This window comes from Caloenas nicobarica, chromosome 8 (genome assembly GCF_036013445.1).
Source record: "Caloenas nicobarica isolate bCalNic1 chromosome 8, bCalNic1.hap1, whole genome shotgun sequence".
Classification (NCBI taxonomy): Eukaryota; Metazoa; Chordata; class Aves; order Columbiformes; family Columbidae; genus Caloenas; species Caloenas nicobarica.
Window position 1 is genome coordinate 17,110,613 of NC_088252.1, and position 18,910 is coordinate 17,129,522.

The 18,910-nt window shown below is 41.4% G+C and overlaps 1 protein-coding gene across 1 annotated transcript in view; it reads right to left on the reverse strand.

The window, feature by feature from the left end:
• SPATA16 (spermatogenesis associated 16) overlaps positions 1–18,910 on the reverse strand; it is a 79,234-nt gene that overhangs the window by 40,806 nt on the left and 19,518 nt on the right. Inside the window, exons 3-4 of the mRNA XM_065640429.1 lie at positions 12,463–12,552; positions 1,590–1,674 (exon numbers count right to left, since the gene is read on the reverse strand). Coding sequence (XP_065496501.1) covers positions 1,590–1,674; positions 12,463–12,552 — 175 coding nt within the window. The remainder of the gene's footprint in view (positions 1–1,589; positions 1,675–12,462; positions 12,553–18,910) is intronic.

Consider the following 18,910-nt stretch of genomic DNA (forward strand, 5'->3'; position numbering starts at 1 on the left):
CACTAATATTGTATAATGATGCTAATGGCTGGAAGCAATTCGGTAGCCCCACTTCTGGTCTGGTTCATTCCCACCTTAGCCAAACCACAGCTTCTGATTTAGACTCTGTGAGGAGGCACCGTGATGAATCTTGCCCTTCAAGCCACTTTTTCAGCCCTGTTACATGGCAGGACAGTCTGAACCCCTGTGGGAGAGGACAGCTATGACAGCTCCTCCTTTAAAGGTGTTTTTTTGAAGCTTCGTGTCCATGACATCAAGAAGAAAAGTCAATGGATACCAGTGTTAAGAGACAAAAAAAGACATTCCATTTGAAGAAATGACCCCTTCATAAAACTATTTGTGAACTCAAGATTTAAAATGAGTCTGACCCAGTGGGGAAAAAAATCAAACTGTTCTGTACAGAAGAAATTCTCTGTTGGAAAGCATATAAGAAAGTTCACAGGCACTGCAAACACTAGCCCAGTGGGTAATTCTCTGAATGAGATGCACTTTGCACTCACAGCAGTACTGAAATTCAGCAGCTCCCAGGACTGAGATTTATTCCATTTTACCAATAAGAATGCAGCTAATAATAGTTTTAAAAAGGAAGACTTTACCATGTGAATGAAGGTAAAAGACCAGATTCTGGTCTTGCTTATCTCAGACATATTTTGCACCACTTCACATACAGTACAGATGTCACAGATGTTCTCACAGAATAAACCCAAAATAAATGGTATCAGAATCAGACTGTGAATTTTATTGCAATGGACATCTATTGTTCCTAGCATCATTAAATTCCTTGTATAGACAAGGAGGACTGGAGGACCAAGTCCACTCTGGAAGGCAGAAGGGTCTTCCACCACCTGAGGCCCAAAGGCTGCATTCCCTCTGAAATGCACTTTGGTTGCATTGAAACAGGAGCTATGAACGCTGGGACACCATGGGCGGTGGTAAGATCCTGCAGCAATAAGCCTCTCCCAGCAATGGATCTAGCGTCCATTCACCTCCAAGTGTGGGAGAACTCTCCTCAGAGTAGCAGGGGGTACCCTTAAACTTAAATTTCTGCTGATGTGGCTGAACAGCCATGTCACATAAGTATCACTAAAGAGACGAGTCTCATTGAAGTCAATGGTCTACTGCCCACATAAGTAATCTTTGTGGACCACGGTCTTACCTAGACATCCTTCACAGAGCTCTTTAGGTTCCTCTGAGACCATTCCTTACAGTCATTTTTTCCTCCCCTTCCAGTTGAAGAGTTTGGAAAGGTGTCAGAGGATTAGTATCATGCAAATTGTGAAAGGAAAGTGTCACTAAGGTAGGAAGACTTCACAAAAAATAGCTTAGGGGACTCTATAGTATCCAGAATTAAATTTTATAGCAGCCCATAAAATTGAAGTATGAGCCAAGGGTTAACAACCTTGAATTTTGCCCTTAAAATTAGTCCAAGAAAACCTACTTCATTATAAATACGGTAGTACTATATAGTGTCCTGTTGATTGATATGCCCAAGAGCTACCTTTGTCGGCAGTCTTTTAAGCAGTAATCCTTCATTTTGGTCTTAAAAGTGAGATGGGCACCTCCTTCCTCATTGGGCTATCAATTTTTACCTGCCAATACAGTTTGATGAGCTTGCTTATGTGCTGCTCAGTGCCTCCTGTCAGGCAGTACATATAGTCAGCAATCATGGCGCTCCTGGTGACAAAAGCAGAATAAATGAGTGTACAGGGAGAAAAGGATGTATAGAACAGTATTTAAAGGAGGCAATATTTAAAGCTTATAACATGAGGTTTGTTTCAGAAGATTACATATAACTTCAAGACCAAAATTAGTAAACATTTTTTAGCTAGTTAAACTATCTGCAAGCAAACAACCCTACATTTTCTTTTAATAGCTTTTCCATATTTTCATCTTAGCAAATATTTAATGACTTCTACACAATATTTTAGTCTGCCTTTTTTTTTTTTTTTCCTTTAAAGTATATGTGGGTAAAATATCTTATATCTAAGTACATTTTTTCCAGGACAGCATCAACACACGTAACATCCTGTAGCTTGGCAGGCTGAGAATATCACTCGTCTATGGCAAACACAGACACAGTTCACCTTTGATTAAACTATATCTTTAAAAAAACCCAACCCAAAAGTAATCAGCTATCTCGCTACCTAATTGAGTATGCTTTAGTACTCCCGCTGTCTGTGACAATCATTGCGTTACTCTTTCTAGACTGAGGGATGCTAAAAAACTATTGCGCAATGGATATTAACGCAGAGTCTTAACAGACTTTAGAAAATCAGTTTGCTTTTATGGCTGCTTCTCCACACTGCTCTCTGTTTCCTTTCCTCTAGAGATTCGAAATCCAATTAAATGTGACTAGATGTAATTCCAAATTGTCACTTTAGTCAATTAAACATATAATAATCTTGTGTACCTAATTACTGACACCAAAAGTTTATTTGTTGATGTAGTGCTATCAGTGTGTACTTCTGCATGTTCCCCTTATCATTGCCTATATATTAATTGTTCTTTGACATTACCATAAATTGAATTTGAAATTTCCCCCTAGTTAAAAGTGTCTCACAAACAGTAATCCCAATCCTGTTGTAATACCCTTTCAGAATGTACTTTCCAAGGCTGTATTATGTTCTTAATGAGATATAACCAAAAATACATGGATTTAACAATAAACATTTCAAAGCAGGCCCAGTATCAGGGGGTAACATATTGTTACAAACAGGAACTAAATCTTCCCTTAGATGTTCTCACACAGCTGCCATTAATTTCACCAGGAGAAAAGTAATTCAGCAGGATCCATGGATTTCCGCATAAGGACTGGATTTAGCCATACGCTTTATCCAATGCTCATTCAAATCGTTGGCAAGGATCCTCTTGACTGCACTAGAACAAAAAGCAGCTTCTAATTGAACATCGTTAGCCCAGCCGGCACAGGATGAACAAGGGATGAAATCCTCATTGCCCTGAAAATCATTGGCAAAACTCTCATTGACTCCAAATGGTGCCAGGGTTTAATCCCAGGAATGACATATGGATCCTGTGGATGAAACACAGAAGGTGAGCAAAGCATCCAGCTCTGCCTGCTTGACCCAATGCCAGCCACAGTTCTAAGGAAATACATCCACTGTGTCCTGAGGCATAAAAGGGAAATAAACATGTGGCACAAAACTGGGGAAAACCAAATCTGCCATGTTATTCTGTGCCTTTGGTCTACTAGAGGTGGTCTGCAAAGCTTTCAGCTCCCGTGGCAATGGCAGCAGCTGGTACTGCGGTCCCCAGAAGCGTACACAAGTGGTGGTGGCTTCATGTAGCCACCTCACCAGAAAGAAGGGACTTTCAATCTGAATTTAGAGCAATTCTCAAGCACTAAAGCCTTGTCTATTTTGGAGTCAAAGGGCATTTGCAAGTCATCGTTTGCAGTTTGGGCTCCTAAAGACATAGTGCCCCCCTAATGCTGACATTTCAAAGATTAAAACTGGCAAATCCTTAACCCTGAGCATCATCCTGTCACTGTGGGAACTCTGCCGTGGGTGGAACGTGTTGGACACACAGACACCCACACCGTGCTTTGCCATCCCTACTGCGGGCCATGGACCGCTGGAGTGAGGATGCATCCCACCAGTGGCACAACATGACATCCAATTTGCGATGTCCCACTCCTCGGTGGTAGCCAAGGCTTTCCTCTCCCATTGTGACACTGCTATCAGAGGTGGAGATGTGTGCAGAGCCCTGGACAAATCTGGAATCAGTTCTCAGGTTGCTTCGTTCTTATCTGTTTCTCAGCATCAGCTGCAAAATGCAGACGACCATATTTGACTGATTTATCTATTTGGTGTGTGAGTCTTCCTGGCGCGATCTTTTGCTAATTCTTCGCAGCATGCTCAGTACAATGTCACTCTGATCATGGCAGAGGTCTCCAGGCATCACTGCACTCCAGACAAACGCCTTTCCTCTTTATTCTTCCTTCTTAATTTGTTCTTATTTAAATAATCAGAAACGCATTTACATTTCAAGCATTCGTGTTTAGTTTTTCAACATCTGCTTTTATCCCTGCTAGATTTCTCCCGTACTGCCGTGCATTACATCAGGATTGGCGAGGCACATACACAAAACCTCTCCGAGCCCTTCAAGTGCCTCCATCCCAATTTTACTTCTCTCTCCTCGGCCACCGGGGAGCACACACAGGTCAGGTCCAATGCTTGCTACTGTGACCTCGAAGCTTATGAGGGACTTTAAAAATTCCACATTCAAAAGAAATACAAATGCTAAGGCTCTATGTGGATGGCCTATGTCCAACCCCAAATGTGCCCAAGTCAGAGCATTTTCTTTGGAGGCCTCCAAGGCTCAATTCACAGAACCAAAGTGACACATTCAATAGAAAACGGTGAATTTCCACACGCGGGCAAACAAGTGAAATTACGCTATGTGAATATGGTTACAGGGCTGGGCACTGAAAAATACTTAGGGATGTAAACACTCAGAAACCAAAGGACTGATTGAGATATTTGAGCAGGTTAAAAGCCTGGCTCCCGTTGAAATACACAAAGGCCTAAAGCACTGAGCTGGGTTCCTGACTCTCGGGGAGTACCTGTCCATGCCACCCATAAAAATCCAGGAAACAAAGGCTTCAGTAAGAGACTTATGAGCACGTGACACACTCTGAAATGAGTCTTCCGTAAAATACTATTTAAAGAAATACTATTTCAGAAATTATTATTTAAGATCTTCAACCATTATCATTAACATCTTTTTCTCTCGTCATGCTATCAACATGGCTGATGTATGAAATATGTCATATTAGGATGTTAGATATACTATATATGACTTAGGATAGTATATACAGAACGATGTTAGCATTTCTGCAGTATGAAAAGACCGGAGTAGGTCCTTCTTCCCACCTCCTGCAATCACGGGTCCTGGGGAAATGGGAGTTTGTGAAGAGCTGGATGGAGGACATTTCTGTTGAGGTCAATTGGGATCAGCTCTGACGTCATGTGGAGATTTTGGACAAGCGATGTTGGCCAGTAACAGACCTCACTCTGATTTGTACCTCTAAAGTGACTACTTAAGAGTTCAACTTTGAACCTTCCTGAGCAGAAGGAACATCAGATACAAAAAAAATGGGAAAATAGCTCCCATTTAGACCACGTAATGCATTTTTCTGAATGAAATGCCATGTTTTATTTTTATGGTTTTTAGAGATATTTGGCTCAAACTCTAATGGTAAAGAACAAAGATGTGTGCATTCTCTTCCTGCTTCTGACACCATCACTTCATGTGCGGTACAGAAATATTGGCCTCATATTTACAGAACCACCTTCCAGTTTTGAGTTACCATTTTAAAACACTTAAAACATGGCTGAGCTTCAGATGGTAGCCCACCAAAGAGCTCTGTTTGACATGAGAACTGAAGTAGTTCTGACAATACACCTTCAGGTACACCTTAGGGGATGCTGGAGAAAATATGACACCTTCTTCTTTCAAGACATGAAGATTTATATTCAATTTTTTTTTTTTTTTCCTAGTTGCTAGTTTGGGCCACTATGAACTTCCATAATATAGCCAAGCCCATCTGGGTTAATAAGTTCGGATCCAAAGGTGTCCTGCAATATCTGCTCAATCTGGCCACTTGGTGGTGCAGAACAATAAGATATATTTCTATATGTGCAAGCAAAGAGCACACCACAGATCCTAAACTGTCTCCCTCAGCCCATCTCCAGACACGCATAGGACTTGTAATAAAAGAGTCAAAGGTAGCTTGTGCTGCATGACAGCTGCTGGCACTAACAGCCAGCGCACAGCCAACTCCTTGGCAGCAGCCACGCAAGTCTGCGACAAGAAAATGGATGCTACAGGTATAAGAAATACGTGGAGTTTTCTGGAATGCAACAAAGTGCTACATTGCCAAAGAAGACAAGAAATTAGCATTGCTGCTAAATGCCTGTGTATTCATTTACCACTGTAAACACTGGAAAAAATATGAAGGCAAGACTCAAGGTCAGTGCCTTGGGACTTGACTGCTCCCCTTGAGCTGCAGGGAAAGAAGAGGAGCCCTGGAGGGGAGAGGGGGATTTCTCTGCAGATGGCAGAGCCTTAGGAATAATCACAGCCCATGCACATCAGAATAACTTTCACCTTGCTACGCTATTCAGCCCTAATTGCTGCTAAGATCAGGAGGCTGATTAAGTGATAGAAAATGACCTTTGCTCCCTACTTCAAGTGATCTCACCTGGATCTGCTGGAAGTGGTACTAATAGGAGGCCTCAGCCACTGTTATGTGATGCTAGCCCTATGCAGACCTACTGTTTAGAAAGGGTAAGTGCTTTTCTATTTTTTTCAGTTTAACAGGATCTTTAATGTTCCTAATGCAGATATCTGGTTATTTGAGATCTTTAATATAATAGTACTGAGTCTGAGAGGCAAAATAGAGGACTGCTGTCTTCTGGATGATCTTTCTTATTTTCTGCTGATATTATAAAAGGAAGATGATGTTTATAACCAGAATAAGTAGGAGATGGATATTTTAATGCAATTATCCTATTTGAAAAGTGAACAAAATTATAAGTTAATTTTTAAACATCTCCATATATCCTAAATAAATATTAACTCATTACTTGATGATGAAAGAAAAATAGAACTCCAGAATATTGAGCAGGAATGAATTTATTAATGTCAAGACTTACCTATACGTAGACCGTCCCCAAAATGGGGCAAAATGTCATGTTACCTATGCTTAACACCTTGATGTTGCTAATTCCTGCAGAGGACTGGCTAAAACTTCTTTTAAAATATTTTACCAGTGAACATCAAACATTATATTTATTACTATTTTTCCCATGGTTGTGTGGAAGTAACATATCTCTACATTGTGTGGAGATTGCTATGTGGTGATAATGAATATTTCTGATTTAATGGCAACTGCTGTCAAAGGATACAGAGAATGCTTTACAAATGTGAGCTGAGCAATGCATAGGGGACAGGACAAGGCTTTTAAAATAGCAGGGGATGCTCAAGAAAATAGGTTGCTAAGTTCAGCAAGATCTTGGGCTCTCCACAGCTTGGTATGAAAGAAGCAGCAGCCAGCATGGATGCGACACACAGATCCCAGGAGGTGTGGGAGCATCTAGTGCCCGTGTTAGTTTCAGTCAAGCAGTTTGGAGAAGGGATGGTGTAGCTGAGGTGAACTGCTTCCAACAGAGATGTAATGACACTTTCAGAGGGACATGGTCCGTGCTTGTTCTGGCTGGTGCTTGCTCTGCTCTCTTGTATCACTTTGTACCTCATGCTCCCTGGGCTGGGGACACACCTTGTACTGCCTGTGTTGGGATTTACTCCTGGCAGGAGGTGTTGAAGGTTGTATTGAAGGTTGCCTCTCGCCTCTGACATGACCTTGTCTGAGCGAGCTGTTGTCTGACGCTCAGACAATCTCAAGCGATAAAGAACAACGTGTGTGCCATAGAAATAACGGCTGGTAATTTTAGACACAGACTAACATCGGATGTTGGTGTCAAATTGAATAGCAGGCCGTGCGGACTCTCCTTTGGGCTTTGGCTGATGCTGGTACTCGCCGAGCTGCTTTCCTAGACCTAATTTATGAAGCCTTCTTTCACAGTGTGACTCTAGGGAGGACAGGGGTGACAAAAACCAGCAGAAGCTCCTGGATCCCTTCCTGTGGAAAAACAACCCATTTTCCCTGCGGCTCCTGGGCGACGTGTCCTCCCCGTGCAATGCCCCTGCCGGCAGAGAGGCGGCCCCTGCTCCCCGCCGCCGCAGCCCAACCCGCGTCGCGAAGCCGCCGTGCTGGGCGGGCGGGCGGCCCCGGGGGTCGGAGTCACGCGTGGGGCAGCCCCGGGGAGCGCGCCCCCTCCTGCCGCGGGGGCACCCCCGGCGCTGGGCCGGGCTGCGCAGCCCCCCCCCGCCGGGGCAGCCGCTGGACTCTGACCCCCCAGCAGCCTCCGAAATGACGGGGTGCACAGAGCGCTCCCTGGCTGCGGGGAGATCTCCGGGTGGGTGAACCGCGGGGAGCAGAGAGACCCCGGTGTTAACGGGGGCGGGGGTCCGTTGCTATGGCAACAATGTGGTGGTTTTCTTTTTTTCTTTTAACAAAATTTGATTTTTTTTTAATCGTTCGTTTCAGTTTTCCTAAGCTGAAATAAATTAGGATGGAGAGAATATCTTCCTTTTTTTTTTTTTTTTTTAACCCCAAGAGCAAGCCCATGCAGGATGCAAAGGTGGGAAGCACAGAGGCAGGTGTGGGCTGTGAGCTGGTGACTCTTGAGCTTGTATCCCCAATCCCAATTATTTATATATCTGTCTGTCATACAACTCTATGCTTTGTAAAAACAAAACTGGACATACGAACTAACCCAAATTATTCACCTAGCTTTCACCTGCTGCATTTTCAAGTCTCACTAAAAGTGGACACAGACCTGAACACATTCAGAGGGCTGAGGTTTACTACTTGCAGACCTAGTTTGCTTTTCAGCTAGTGGGATTATCTTTTTTTTTTTTTTAAAATAGGAATGTCAAAAAGCTGAGTCAGCCATGCCACAGCTATGAAGATCCTAAAACTTCCTTAAGGATTGCTTACCCCTATTCTGTGCAGTCAGATGAATATGAGTTGTTTGTTCTGGCAGAGGGACAGACAGTCTGTTTTCCCCTTCATGTATACAACTAATTTCAAGTCACTAGTGTTCTAGCTGGTGATAAAAGAACTATCTTAAGCATTTCACAGAACATACTGACACTGTTAAATCAGCACAGCATTTTGATTAGCAGGAAGATGAGAGCTATGCAGCTTAATGATGTAAAGGGGCAAAATCTCTTCTGTGTTTAAAACTCTAGTTTCAAAGCAAAGGTGGCCATATTTTTCTTTAAGTTACAAAATTTCACTTTACTGATTCAAGGCTATTTAGTGTCAGGAGTAGCCTTCACTATTGGAGTAAAGAAGAAAAATTGTTTTTATGCCGTATTGCTCATCTGGTTAGACCTTCTCCTGTGGCTGTGTAACAGGCAGCTGTGGGCTTGGAGACTTGAAGGATGCGCAAGCTCTGACACCTCTTTCTTCAGGAGCTCTGAGGCTCACCTTTGGGTGCATGTTCTTTCTCTAGCACTCTTGTCCTTGAAAGCAAGGGCTGGTGGTTCGGCTGCTGTCTTGAGACAGCACGGGTTGCCAAGGTTCTTCTGTGGCTTATGCATTCCCTTGCACATGTGTCCTTTATATCATCCTTCCCTAAAGTACCAGTCCTTGTATTGTGAGGAAGGTTGGGTTCTCCTCAGCCTTCTCCAAGAGCATTTTGTTTTGTGACAGAAGTGAGCCCAGGACCCTTTCCTGAACTTTCCATTCTGGTTATTAAGTGGTCTTTTATCAGTTGTGACCCCTTGTCTTTGGCAGGGTACTTTCAGTAGCTGCTATTGGAAGCTGGTCCTAAGCCTAAATGCATCCTAATGCCTAAACTTCATGATAATTTCTAAGCTAAATTTGTATATAGTGCACTTATGCCCATTTGTTCAAGGGCCGGGATGGTCTTTCAACTGAAATTGGTTTTCTCCCATTCTGAGGTTTAAATCTTTACTGTGTTTTTCAAGAGCAGTCTCCTAACATCAGAGATACCAACAGAGGAGAAATATATTTACTAGCTGACATCTTAGTGAAAGTGGTTGCAGCACTTTAGAATTCATTGTTTGCAGATGCTGCGACCACACCATGGTATTTCTGGGATTGCTTTACAATGCCAAATGGCCTTAGGCTGCACTCTACATGGTGGCATCCTATCACAGTGCTATCCCAAAGGAATAGCTACACAGCTGACAAAATTCAGAAGTGATGCAGATCTGGGCATATCAGACTCTTTACATTAATTCAGATGTCCTTGTATTTAGACTGCTTCATATGCTTATTCTCCTGACACTGCACTGTGCTGGTCAAAATTACACACAGAGGAATTTGAGAGATGCTTAAATTACAGTTGACCCCACTTTAGCCCATGACTTTCTCTGAATGAAGAATTTGGTCTGGTACCTCCTCAGAGACAAAATCTCAGGGGATTTCAGCTTGACAGGTAGGCTGAGTTAAATGTGATTAGCTACACTGCTTGTGCCAAGCAGTACTGTTCACATCCAGCCACTCATGTTCACATACCCATGCAGGTCTGGGTGTATTTAATGGACTATGCAATAACTTAAAAAGCAAATGAGTGGAGGGGGAAAGTAAGGAATACTTAAAGCAGAAAAAGAAGTACAGTGACCTTGTTCTTGTGCAAAAAGCAAGCAGAAATAAATGACAGTTTATGCTAAGAAAAAACAAGTTTTTATTTCCAGAAACTGCAACTGAATATTTGTATGCCATAGTATGTCTGTAAGGAGCAGACTACATTCTGCACCATTACTAGGGTTCGACTAAGACCAGTGACTCTGGTGAGATGACAGAAGTAGTGCTAAGCTTAGTTTAACACAATCTGCAGAAGCAGCTCTGCACAGTTGCTATAACACTATGTTAAACTAGGCTAAACTCTGAATACTGCTATAGTCACTGCTTTTGGAACCACTCTGGATTCAGTCTGTCAGAATGTTCCTTTCTTTCACAAAATACATAATCTCATTTAAAATCATCTAGTTTCCTGAAAGCTACTTGATGTAGGGAAAAAAAAGGCTGACAAAGTTCCTTCTTGCCTGCTGATGTAGTAAACTTACTGATTGCTTATCTGCAGTAACACAAACTATGATTTTTTTAAAATTTTGAAATCATATTTATGAACACCTTTGTGTTCATACTGTCTTCTTAAATATGGGCATGTATATGTATTGCTTCTCAAGAAAGATAAGTTTCTGAAAGGCTATTTTTTTTTCTTTTTAAATCTTCAGTGTGACTTCTTCAAGGGGAGAACCCCTTCTCCTTCCATCTCCCTTCCTCACCCCAGCACCCCAAACATTTTTCCTTGTATTACTTCACCTGTTGCAATATTAGTGAATTTTGGGGTTTGAAAGTATACTAGACATGATCTCCCACCTGTTACAAAAAAATATTCTCCTAACACAGCTTTAAAATGTATGGTTGATCAGTGGATCTCAGCTGTTGAGGATTCAGTAGGTCATAATTTCTCTCTGAATCAATGCCTTAACAAGATTTTTAGGACAATGAGACCTCTATCAGTGAGATAAAAAAGGAGACATAGGAACTATCACAACACTTCATTGTTTTTCAACAAAGCGTTTTACTTTCTCCATTTGAAACAGCTTTATTTGCGAAGTGAGCTGTGTGTGGTGGGGTTTTTTTGTTTGGTTGTTTTTTGAAGGGGTGGGTGGGTTAACAGTCAAGTGAAACATTCCAGGTTTATCTGAAATCATGTTTCTAAAGAAGTTCAGAAGAGCTGTTTCCTTGTCTTGAGGAACTGAATTCTACTCCCTGTCCTGACATGTGAAAGCTAGTGCAGATTACTTTGACATAATCTCAATGTGTGTCCTGCAGAAAGAAAAGTGCTTGTCCTGGAGTATTTGGCTGGAATCCAGCACAGAAAATTGAAGTTCATCTTCTCAAATCCTCTCTGCAACTCTGCTTGGATAAAGTCATCTTCCACTCCCTGTACAAACTGTTTTGCTGCTATTTTAATAGCTTCAGAGCTCTACCACTAACATCAATCTTAAATTATGAGCAAAGTGACCCTTTCAGTCTCTTGCCTAATTTGCACTGACTGTTCTGCCATTAGTTAGCTAATGATTTGTGAAATATTTTGTGGTACACCTCATGGTCTTCAGCTGAACAGTCCTCTCTAAGTGTCTAAGGTTAGCAGTAATGACGACACATATCAAGTCACCATTGCATTTCCCCATGCATTATTTTCTTTTAAGCATGTTAAATGGTTAAAAACTTCTGCTGCATTTGGAACTTTTACGTTTTGGCAGCATTAACGCAAGTATCTGAGCAGAGCTTCCTCTTGCAGTCTTTCCTCCTGCCAGCAGCTCCCGTTCACACCAGCAGTCTCATCAGCTGCACACAGGCTAAATTTTGAAGCATATCATAGTGTACCCTGAGATCTTGTGTGTTGTATGTGGTTTGTGGGTGTGTTTGTTTGTTTGGTTTTTTTTCCTTCCCCAATTCCACTCTAAGCACACCCGAGTTTCTGCCCAGGGCTGTGGTGAAACCAGGGAGTGGAAGGTGCTTGTGTGCATGTAGCTTTTCCCCCAGTGCAGCCCTGGGACCTGACCAGGGCTCACCCCTCCACCTGAGAACGAGTAAGTCCTCCTATGTGCATTAGTCTAACTGCCAACTAGGGACATAATTTGGATTATTCACGTTATGCCAACTGGGAGGATTGGAGCTCTGCTGCGTGCGAGATCATATACACAAAGCCAACGCAAAGCTCCCGCTGATTTCGGAAAAGCCTGGATATAAGATGATATCCTTACTACTGAGAGCTGAAATGAAAGAGATACAGAGAAACCATTAGAAATCCACGAGCAGCGGAGTACCTTGCAGCTTCAGAATATCTCTCTAAGCACCTAAACACGGCAGCTTGACGCAGGTGGTTCCGAAAATAAGCTGGGTTCAGAATAATGCTCCTTGAAAAGATAAGAGGGATGGACAAGTTTAGATTTCTGATTCTTAAATCCTTAAATGCTACTGATAAGCAAACTGTGACTAAGACACATACTGTATACGCTTATTCTATGCAACTTGGCACTGTATGTCTCAAATGTAATGTGAACTATCACTTTCTCTTGACAGCTGTGATATATGAACAAGAATTATTGAAATTGTATTGAGCTTATATCATAAATGCAGTTTCATTAGGGTTTTGTGTATTGTTCTAGAAAAGTTCTGTGGCAATATGATATATTGCCTTTAGCTTGCAGATAACATAAGCCAAAATGCTGCAGTACAACTTCTTGTTAAACCCTACATCCACTAACATGAGTGGCAGTTGTCTGACCTGTCTACCTGGAAGAACTGTGCATCTAGAATGTATTTTAATGTTAGCTTAGTAGATGTTAAAATACTTTCTGTACAAGTGGTAGGTTCTATGTGGCTGGACCTTGGCATGTTTCTCAGACCTTTAACTACAACAGATGTAATTCCAGCTGTAACCAATTACAGGCTTTAAGTCAATATGAGAAAAAACGAAAGGGTAAAAATAGCCTAAGCTTAGCGGTTAGATTGGCAGGCAGGGTGTCCTTCTGATGTAGGCAGGGGGAGGGCAACAGTGACAGCTCCTTCTACATCTAATTAGTTCCACTTGTGATATCTCCAGCAAGTCACTGGCTTCTCTGGTCAGCACTTCTCCCCAGCTTTGGAGAAAAGGTACATAAAGGGTGTTCTAGGATGCAAAGCTTTATAAAACATGCATGTAATGACAAATACTAAGTATTCAGTAGTAATTTACCAAGTCAACAAAGAGATTAAGGCTGCCTTCTACTACAAAGGAAACTTGCAGACTGGCTTTTGTTTCCTCATTGATAGCTTTGAATACCATGATAGCATTAAATACAGCTGCTATTGTGATTTCAGTCTAACAACCACAGAACTAATCCTCTTCATAACCAAATCATTTATTAAAGCTTATTTATTGTCTTGAAACTGACATATATATGTAAACACATTTAACTATAAAGTTACGTGTGGAAACACCCAGTGCATTTTAGAAGGCAAATAACTGGTTTTTCTATATGTTTTTCAGCACTCTTGGGCTGTATGTCTGGGGCCTTCAAGGAAACTTTCAGAATCAGTTAAAACCTAAAAGTGTCTCCAAGATGCTGTAGGCTTATGCATGAGGTTCACTCTGCAGGCACTTTCCCCAAGGCATACAGAAGAAGGCCTAAAGCTCCAAATGGTTATATCTGTATTTGCAAGTAATTAGATATATTAGGAGTGGATCAGTAGATCAGAGAAGCTAATGTTGAGGACCTTATATCTATATTGTAGGCAGTTGGGGATTTTATTTCAGACTAGACGTAATCTGTTCCCTTAAACAAAATGTCCCAGTACATATCGTTCAAAGCTGTCTTGCAGGTTCGTCCTTGGTTTGGATTCCTGTGTCTTCATTAGCTGTTACTTGTATTTTGTGCACAGAACATGCAGAACATGCAGGTACCTTTCTCTGACATTAGTCTGTGAATACCAAAAATGGTCTGTGAACCATGTAGTGTGCAGGAAATGGAGGAAATTGGGTCAAGTGCATCACAATCCTACTACTGTGCTAAACTCAAATGTAAGTTACATGAAACCAGAGACATTTCTGTTCTGGCACAGTAAGGGTTTACTCTGTATGAGCAGAGCTGCACTGTGCTCTGGAGATGCAACTTTGCTGAAGACCACTCTAGGGTGATATAGGAACTAGGAACCATCTCAGAACTACGCTTTTCCAGTCCATCATTTAAAAAAAAAAAAAAAAGCTCAGAAAACTGTATTGAGACACAGCATTACCCTGCAGGAACTATATCTCTGGGAAGAAGGTGTGGGGGGAAAACTAGTGCCAGTCGTGTAACTTAAAGCATTACTGGAGTTGCTCTTGGTGAGAGGAACAAATCACTCTTTTCAGTAACAAAAAGATAATTCTAACAGCAAACACTGCAATTCTCAGCCAAACATGGTTCAAATCTGAAGTTTAGACAATACTAATGGTCACCAAACTTAATTTAACAAAAACAAAATCATTGAAAGATCAAGTACTGTGAGTATTTAATGATTTGACCCAAATGGTAATACCTTACATAGATGGCAACTGGTACTTCTGCAAGGTATTTTAAAGGAGATTATTGCTGCTGTAAACTGTAGTCAACAGTTGATAATAGTGATATTGATTTTTCTTTTTTTTTTTCCTCCCCTCTGCAAGTTATTGGTTCTACCTCAGCCAAGCAATAGCACTATGAGGGGAAAAAATTAAAAAATCAATAATTCCCTGGTACTTAGCAACATACTTTCTGTAAGTCTTTGAGCAGGATGTGCTGTGATAGGCTTATAATAAATATAGAACTGTAGCAGATTTTCAAAGAATTAGATATTGGCTCTTGTTTTTTTTACTAGTCTCAAAAAGATCAACTGCTTCTCTTGATCTATGAATTCTATACTGAAAAATATTATAGTATGCCTTATAGCTCAAACAAACATCAGAAAGCTACCTTTGACTCCTGGCAGTTTGGTTTGATGTTGCTAGGCTCTCTGTAGCCTACACACTAAAAATAATTTCTGCTATATTATTACTCTACCCAAAAGTAGCCCTTTGCTGTACTGATGCAGCTCCAGCTTAGTAGCCTTTATGCAGAGCAGTGCTAATTTAATGCCAGGTGTGACTAAAATTGTGCAGAGCCATTCCTTTGGCTTTTAAAACTGACTCTGCTGTGTTTCAGGTGATTTTGGTGAAAAGGAGAAAAGCAACAACAAAACCAACCAACCAAAACAAACAAAAAACCACAACTCAACCTCAAACAAATAAAACCTGAATGAAAATAGGAAGCAAAGGAATTGCACAAACAAAGGTTAAGAGGAAAATCCTAATTTCAGGAAGTTCTCCTTCAAATAAGAGCAGATGGGAGACCCATCTGGCCAGGCAGAAATGTGCCAGGCTGTGCATACTGAGAACAAGTCCATGCTCCAAGATCCACCTCCAGCCATGAGCAGTCTTGATACTAGGCTGGTTAACCCAGTAATTAATTAGAAGGGATGTGTTTCAAGAGAGAGCCTTGAAAGCGAAATTAGGAAGGGAAGAAGGTATTGGACACACCAGCTGCATCACAGTCAGGACAATCTTTGTATGTGGCAATTTGTGCCAGAAGCAGAAGCATCAGCCCTTTGGTCTTTTTACTCACGTGCTTCTCAAGGGAGCTTCAGGTAGAAAAAGTTTTGACAGGAAACATCTGAAAATGGATAGCTCTTATTTTGCACAGAGCAAACTTCTAATCCACAGAACTGCAAATAAAGTCACTACATCTGAAGATTAAAACTTGTGTTCTTGCCAGGTTTTTTCCCCATCTGTCAAACGACTAGACTAAAGTAAACTTGAAATAGATTTTCATTTATTTTTCATCTTCACTGTAATCCAAAGATTGCCCTGCTAAAAGCCTTTCGTAAATCATTTGGTCAGTTTTTCTCAACAAACCAGTCCTTAAGTAATGCTGTATATCAGCCTTGTTTTTGACATTTTCATTTTTTCATCTTGACATCTTCTCTTAAAAATAATACAGTGTTTGTCCTATTATCCTTTTTTTAAACTGTGAGCAGAGGGGAAGAAGGCATCAACTCTCTCCCCATTAGGCACACGTTAGTCTGTGGTTTTCTCTCCAAGTTTTTCTTTCAATCTTACTGCTCGGTGTTAAGAAAACAGGTGTGTCAAGAAACTCTGCTACATGAAAACTAGCTGCTAGAAATCACATTGCCTTTTCTCTAAGGTACTCATTCTATATTGAATTCCTTCCCAAATGCAATGGAGATTTAACTCTAAACTGACTGATGTGAAATGTGCCTTTGCTACTATCCACCCCATCATCCGTGTTTGGCCTTTATAGGCCAAGAAAAAGTCAATAAGATGATTCTATAGATGAAACAAGTGGAAAAAAAAATACACTTCACGAAAAAAACAGGTGAACTTTTTTTTTTGCTAGTACTGTGAGTAAAAGGTGGCTGGTTTGTAGAGGTGCATGCGGTTATTCCTTTAATTAGAGTGGTAGAAGCTTTTTCTTAGTTGTCTGTGCCTTCCTATGATAGAGTGTGGTCTTCTATACAAATGCATTTTGATAGTCAATTACAATTGATGATTAGAGAAGAATGAGGCGATTTATCAGAACTGGAAATTCAGTGCTAAAGCAATATGTGCCTCCTTGCAGAGAGATGCGGAGCCAGCATGGGCCGGTGTGGCAGCAAGCTCTGCTGGCAGGTCCACGTGTTGCTGGTGCATAGTGACTGCACGGATGTAGTCGCTGAGGTGCTCTTCACCACATCGTTACGTACAATGTCAGTGCAAGTAACGTGTCAACTAGTATTCAGCAGAACCACGTATTCAGATTCTGTGGACTAATACAATGCTTTTATCTTCAGTGAATACTGTCAATCAGTAGAGCTGGTGATCCAGCCCCAATATACTTACAGATGAACCTGACAAATTCTGTGCAATTATATTGAACCTCAACTTCTTTTTCCTTGTTTCATCTGTATGGCAGGTAGCTTATTATCTGCAGTGTGGTACTAGTCTTACATCTGTCTGAGTCTGCTGTGCTCTGTTCTGTGATCCCAAGTGCTGGTTTAAGAGTTCAGCTCTACTAGAGGCAGTCAAATTTCTGAATTCTGTGGTAGCTAGGAATCAGTCTTAACATATTCTCCTGCAATGTGCATGTGCAGCTATTTTATGATCTCACTTAAGTGTTATTTGAGGACCTCATGGTGGTACATTTGCCTGTAGCCAACTTTCTATGCTAAACAGCTTCTCCTGGTGCTGTTGTAGGGAACTAAGAGATGCGTCTTGGATACATAAAAGCTTGTGGACTTCCTTGCTCTGTGGGAGAGTTTACCAAAGCTGACATCCTGAAGAGGGGGGAAAAAAAACCCAAACCACTTCACTGTTGCAACAAGCTGGTGGAAATATTTGGTAGACTTGTGAAAGCAGGCATGCAGAAGTAACTTTCTCCCAGAGGACAAGAGAGTGGTGGTTTCGGTGCTAGTGGGTATTAATAATTAAATGGAGATGGAGGGTGTTTGTGGTGAGGAGAGCCACCTGCATGGACGTGTGAGAGAGGTATGACCTTTCTCCTGAGTTTTGTTTCAGTCTCTTGGTGGCTGGACAGGTTCAGACCTATCAGTCCATGAGGAATTTTCTACCTATTGCCACTAAATGCCTGGCTGAGACTGTGACCACTCTGCCCTGTGCTTGGGACCCTTTTCCCCTGTGTTCCCTCTGGTCCCTGAAGGACAGAGCACCCTTCTCTCCCTGCCCTGGCCACTCTTTTTAAAGAAGCAACGTGCAAAATTACATAATATCTGTGTTATATGGATAAAAGCTGGAGGATGAAGAGGCCAGGGCTGCTTGGTAGATGCAGCTACAAGAGTAGCTGTACCAAATACTGCTTATCAAGGCAAATCTGGCAGAGTCCAGAACGCGTGTATTTGGTGGCCATCTGATAAATCATTAGGGATCCCTTCTAATGTAGTTATCACCGTTGAACCAACCAAACACCTGCAAAGACAGAAAAGCTTCTAGTAAATTTATGCGGATCAAGAATGGGACCAAATCCTTTTACACTGAAGGAGGACACCTGACTTGTCTTTGTGCAGTTGGATTTTTGTACAACCAATTGGAAATAAATGCAGTTACGGCATCTAAGGGTGAGGACCTTCAGTGCGAAAAAGAAACCATCTCATGAAGTTTTCATATCTAAACAGACAGGAAAGGAGGAAGTGTGGGTTCCCAAAAAAGGTTTCACACAACGCCTTTTCTCTGTCACTAAAGTGAAATATAACTGCCATGCTAAAAGGCTTTGCAGCAGCAATTTGCTTTGAATTGCAAGCATAAGATAAATGTGCTATATAGGTCTTGATTCCTCAGCTGTGAAGGTGGTAAAAAGGAGAATGTTCTCCAATCCAGAACAAAAAGATATTTAGAAAGATCTTGTTTCAAAGCTTCCAAAGCATCTTAACGCAAGCGGAGATACTCTGCATTCCCTGTCTTTTTTGCATAATGTGCCGCCCACTCACTTTCCAGCTGTCCATGTGCCACTTTCTTGATCACCAAGTTTTCTGATGCCATTAGGACTGCTGCCATGTATCTCAACTCTTATAAAACAGTTCAATGTTCCTAGATTTTTCCTTCTACGAGGAATTTTATTTTTTCTGGGGCACTTATTTTTTCCAAATATGCTTTTCCTAAATAGGATCCCACCACACATTGTGTAGATGTGTTTTTGCAATGTAGTGTCGTCAAAGTAAAGGGGAATA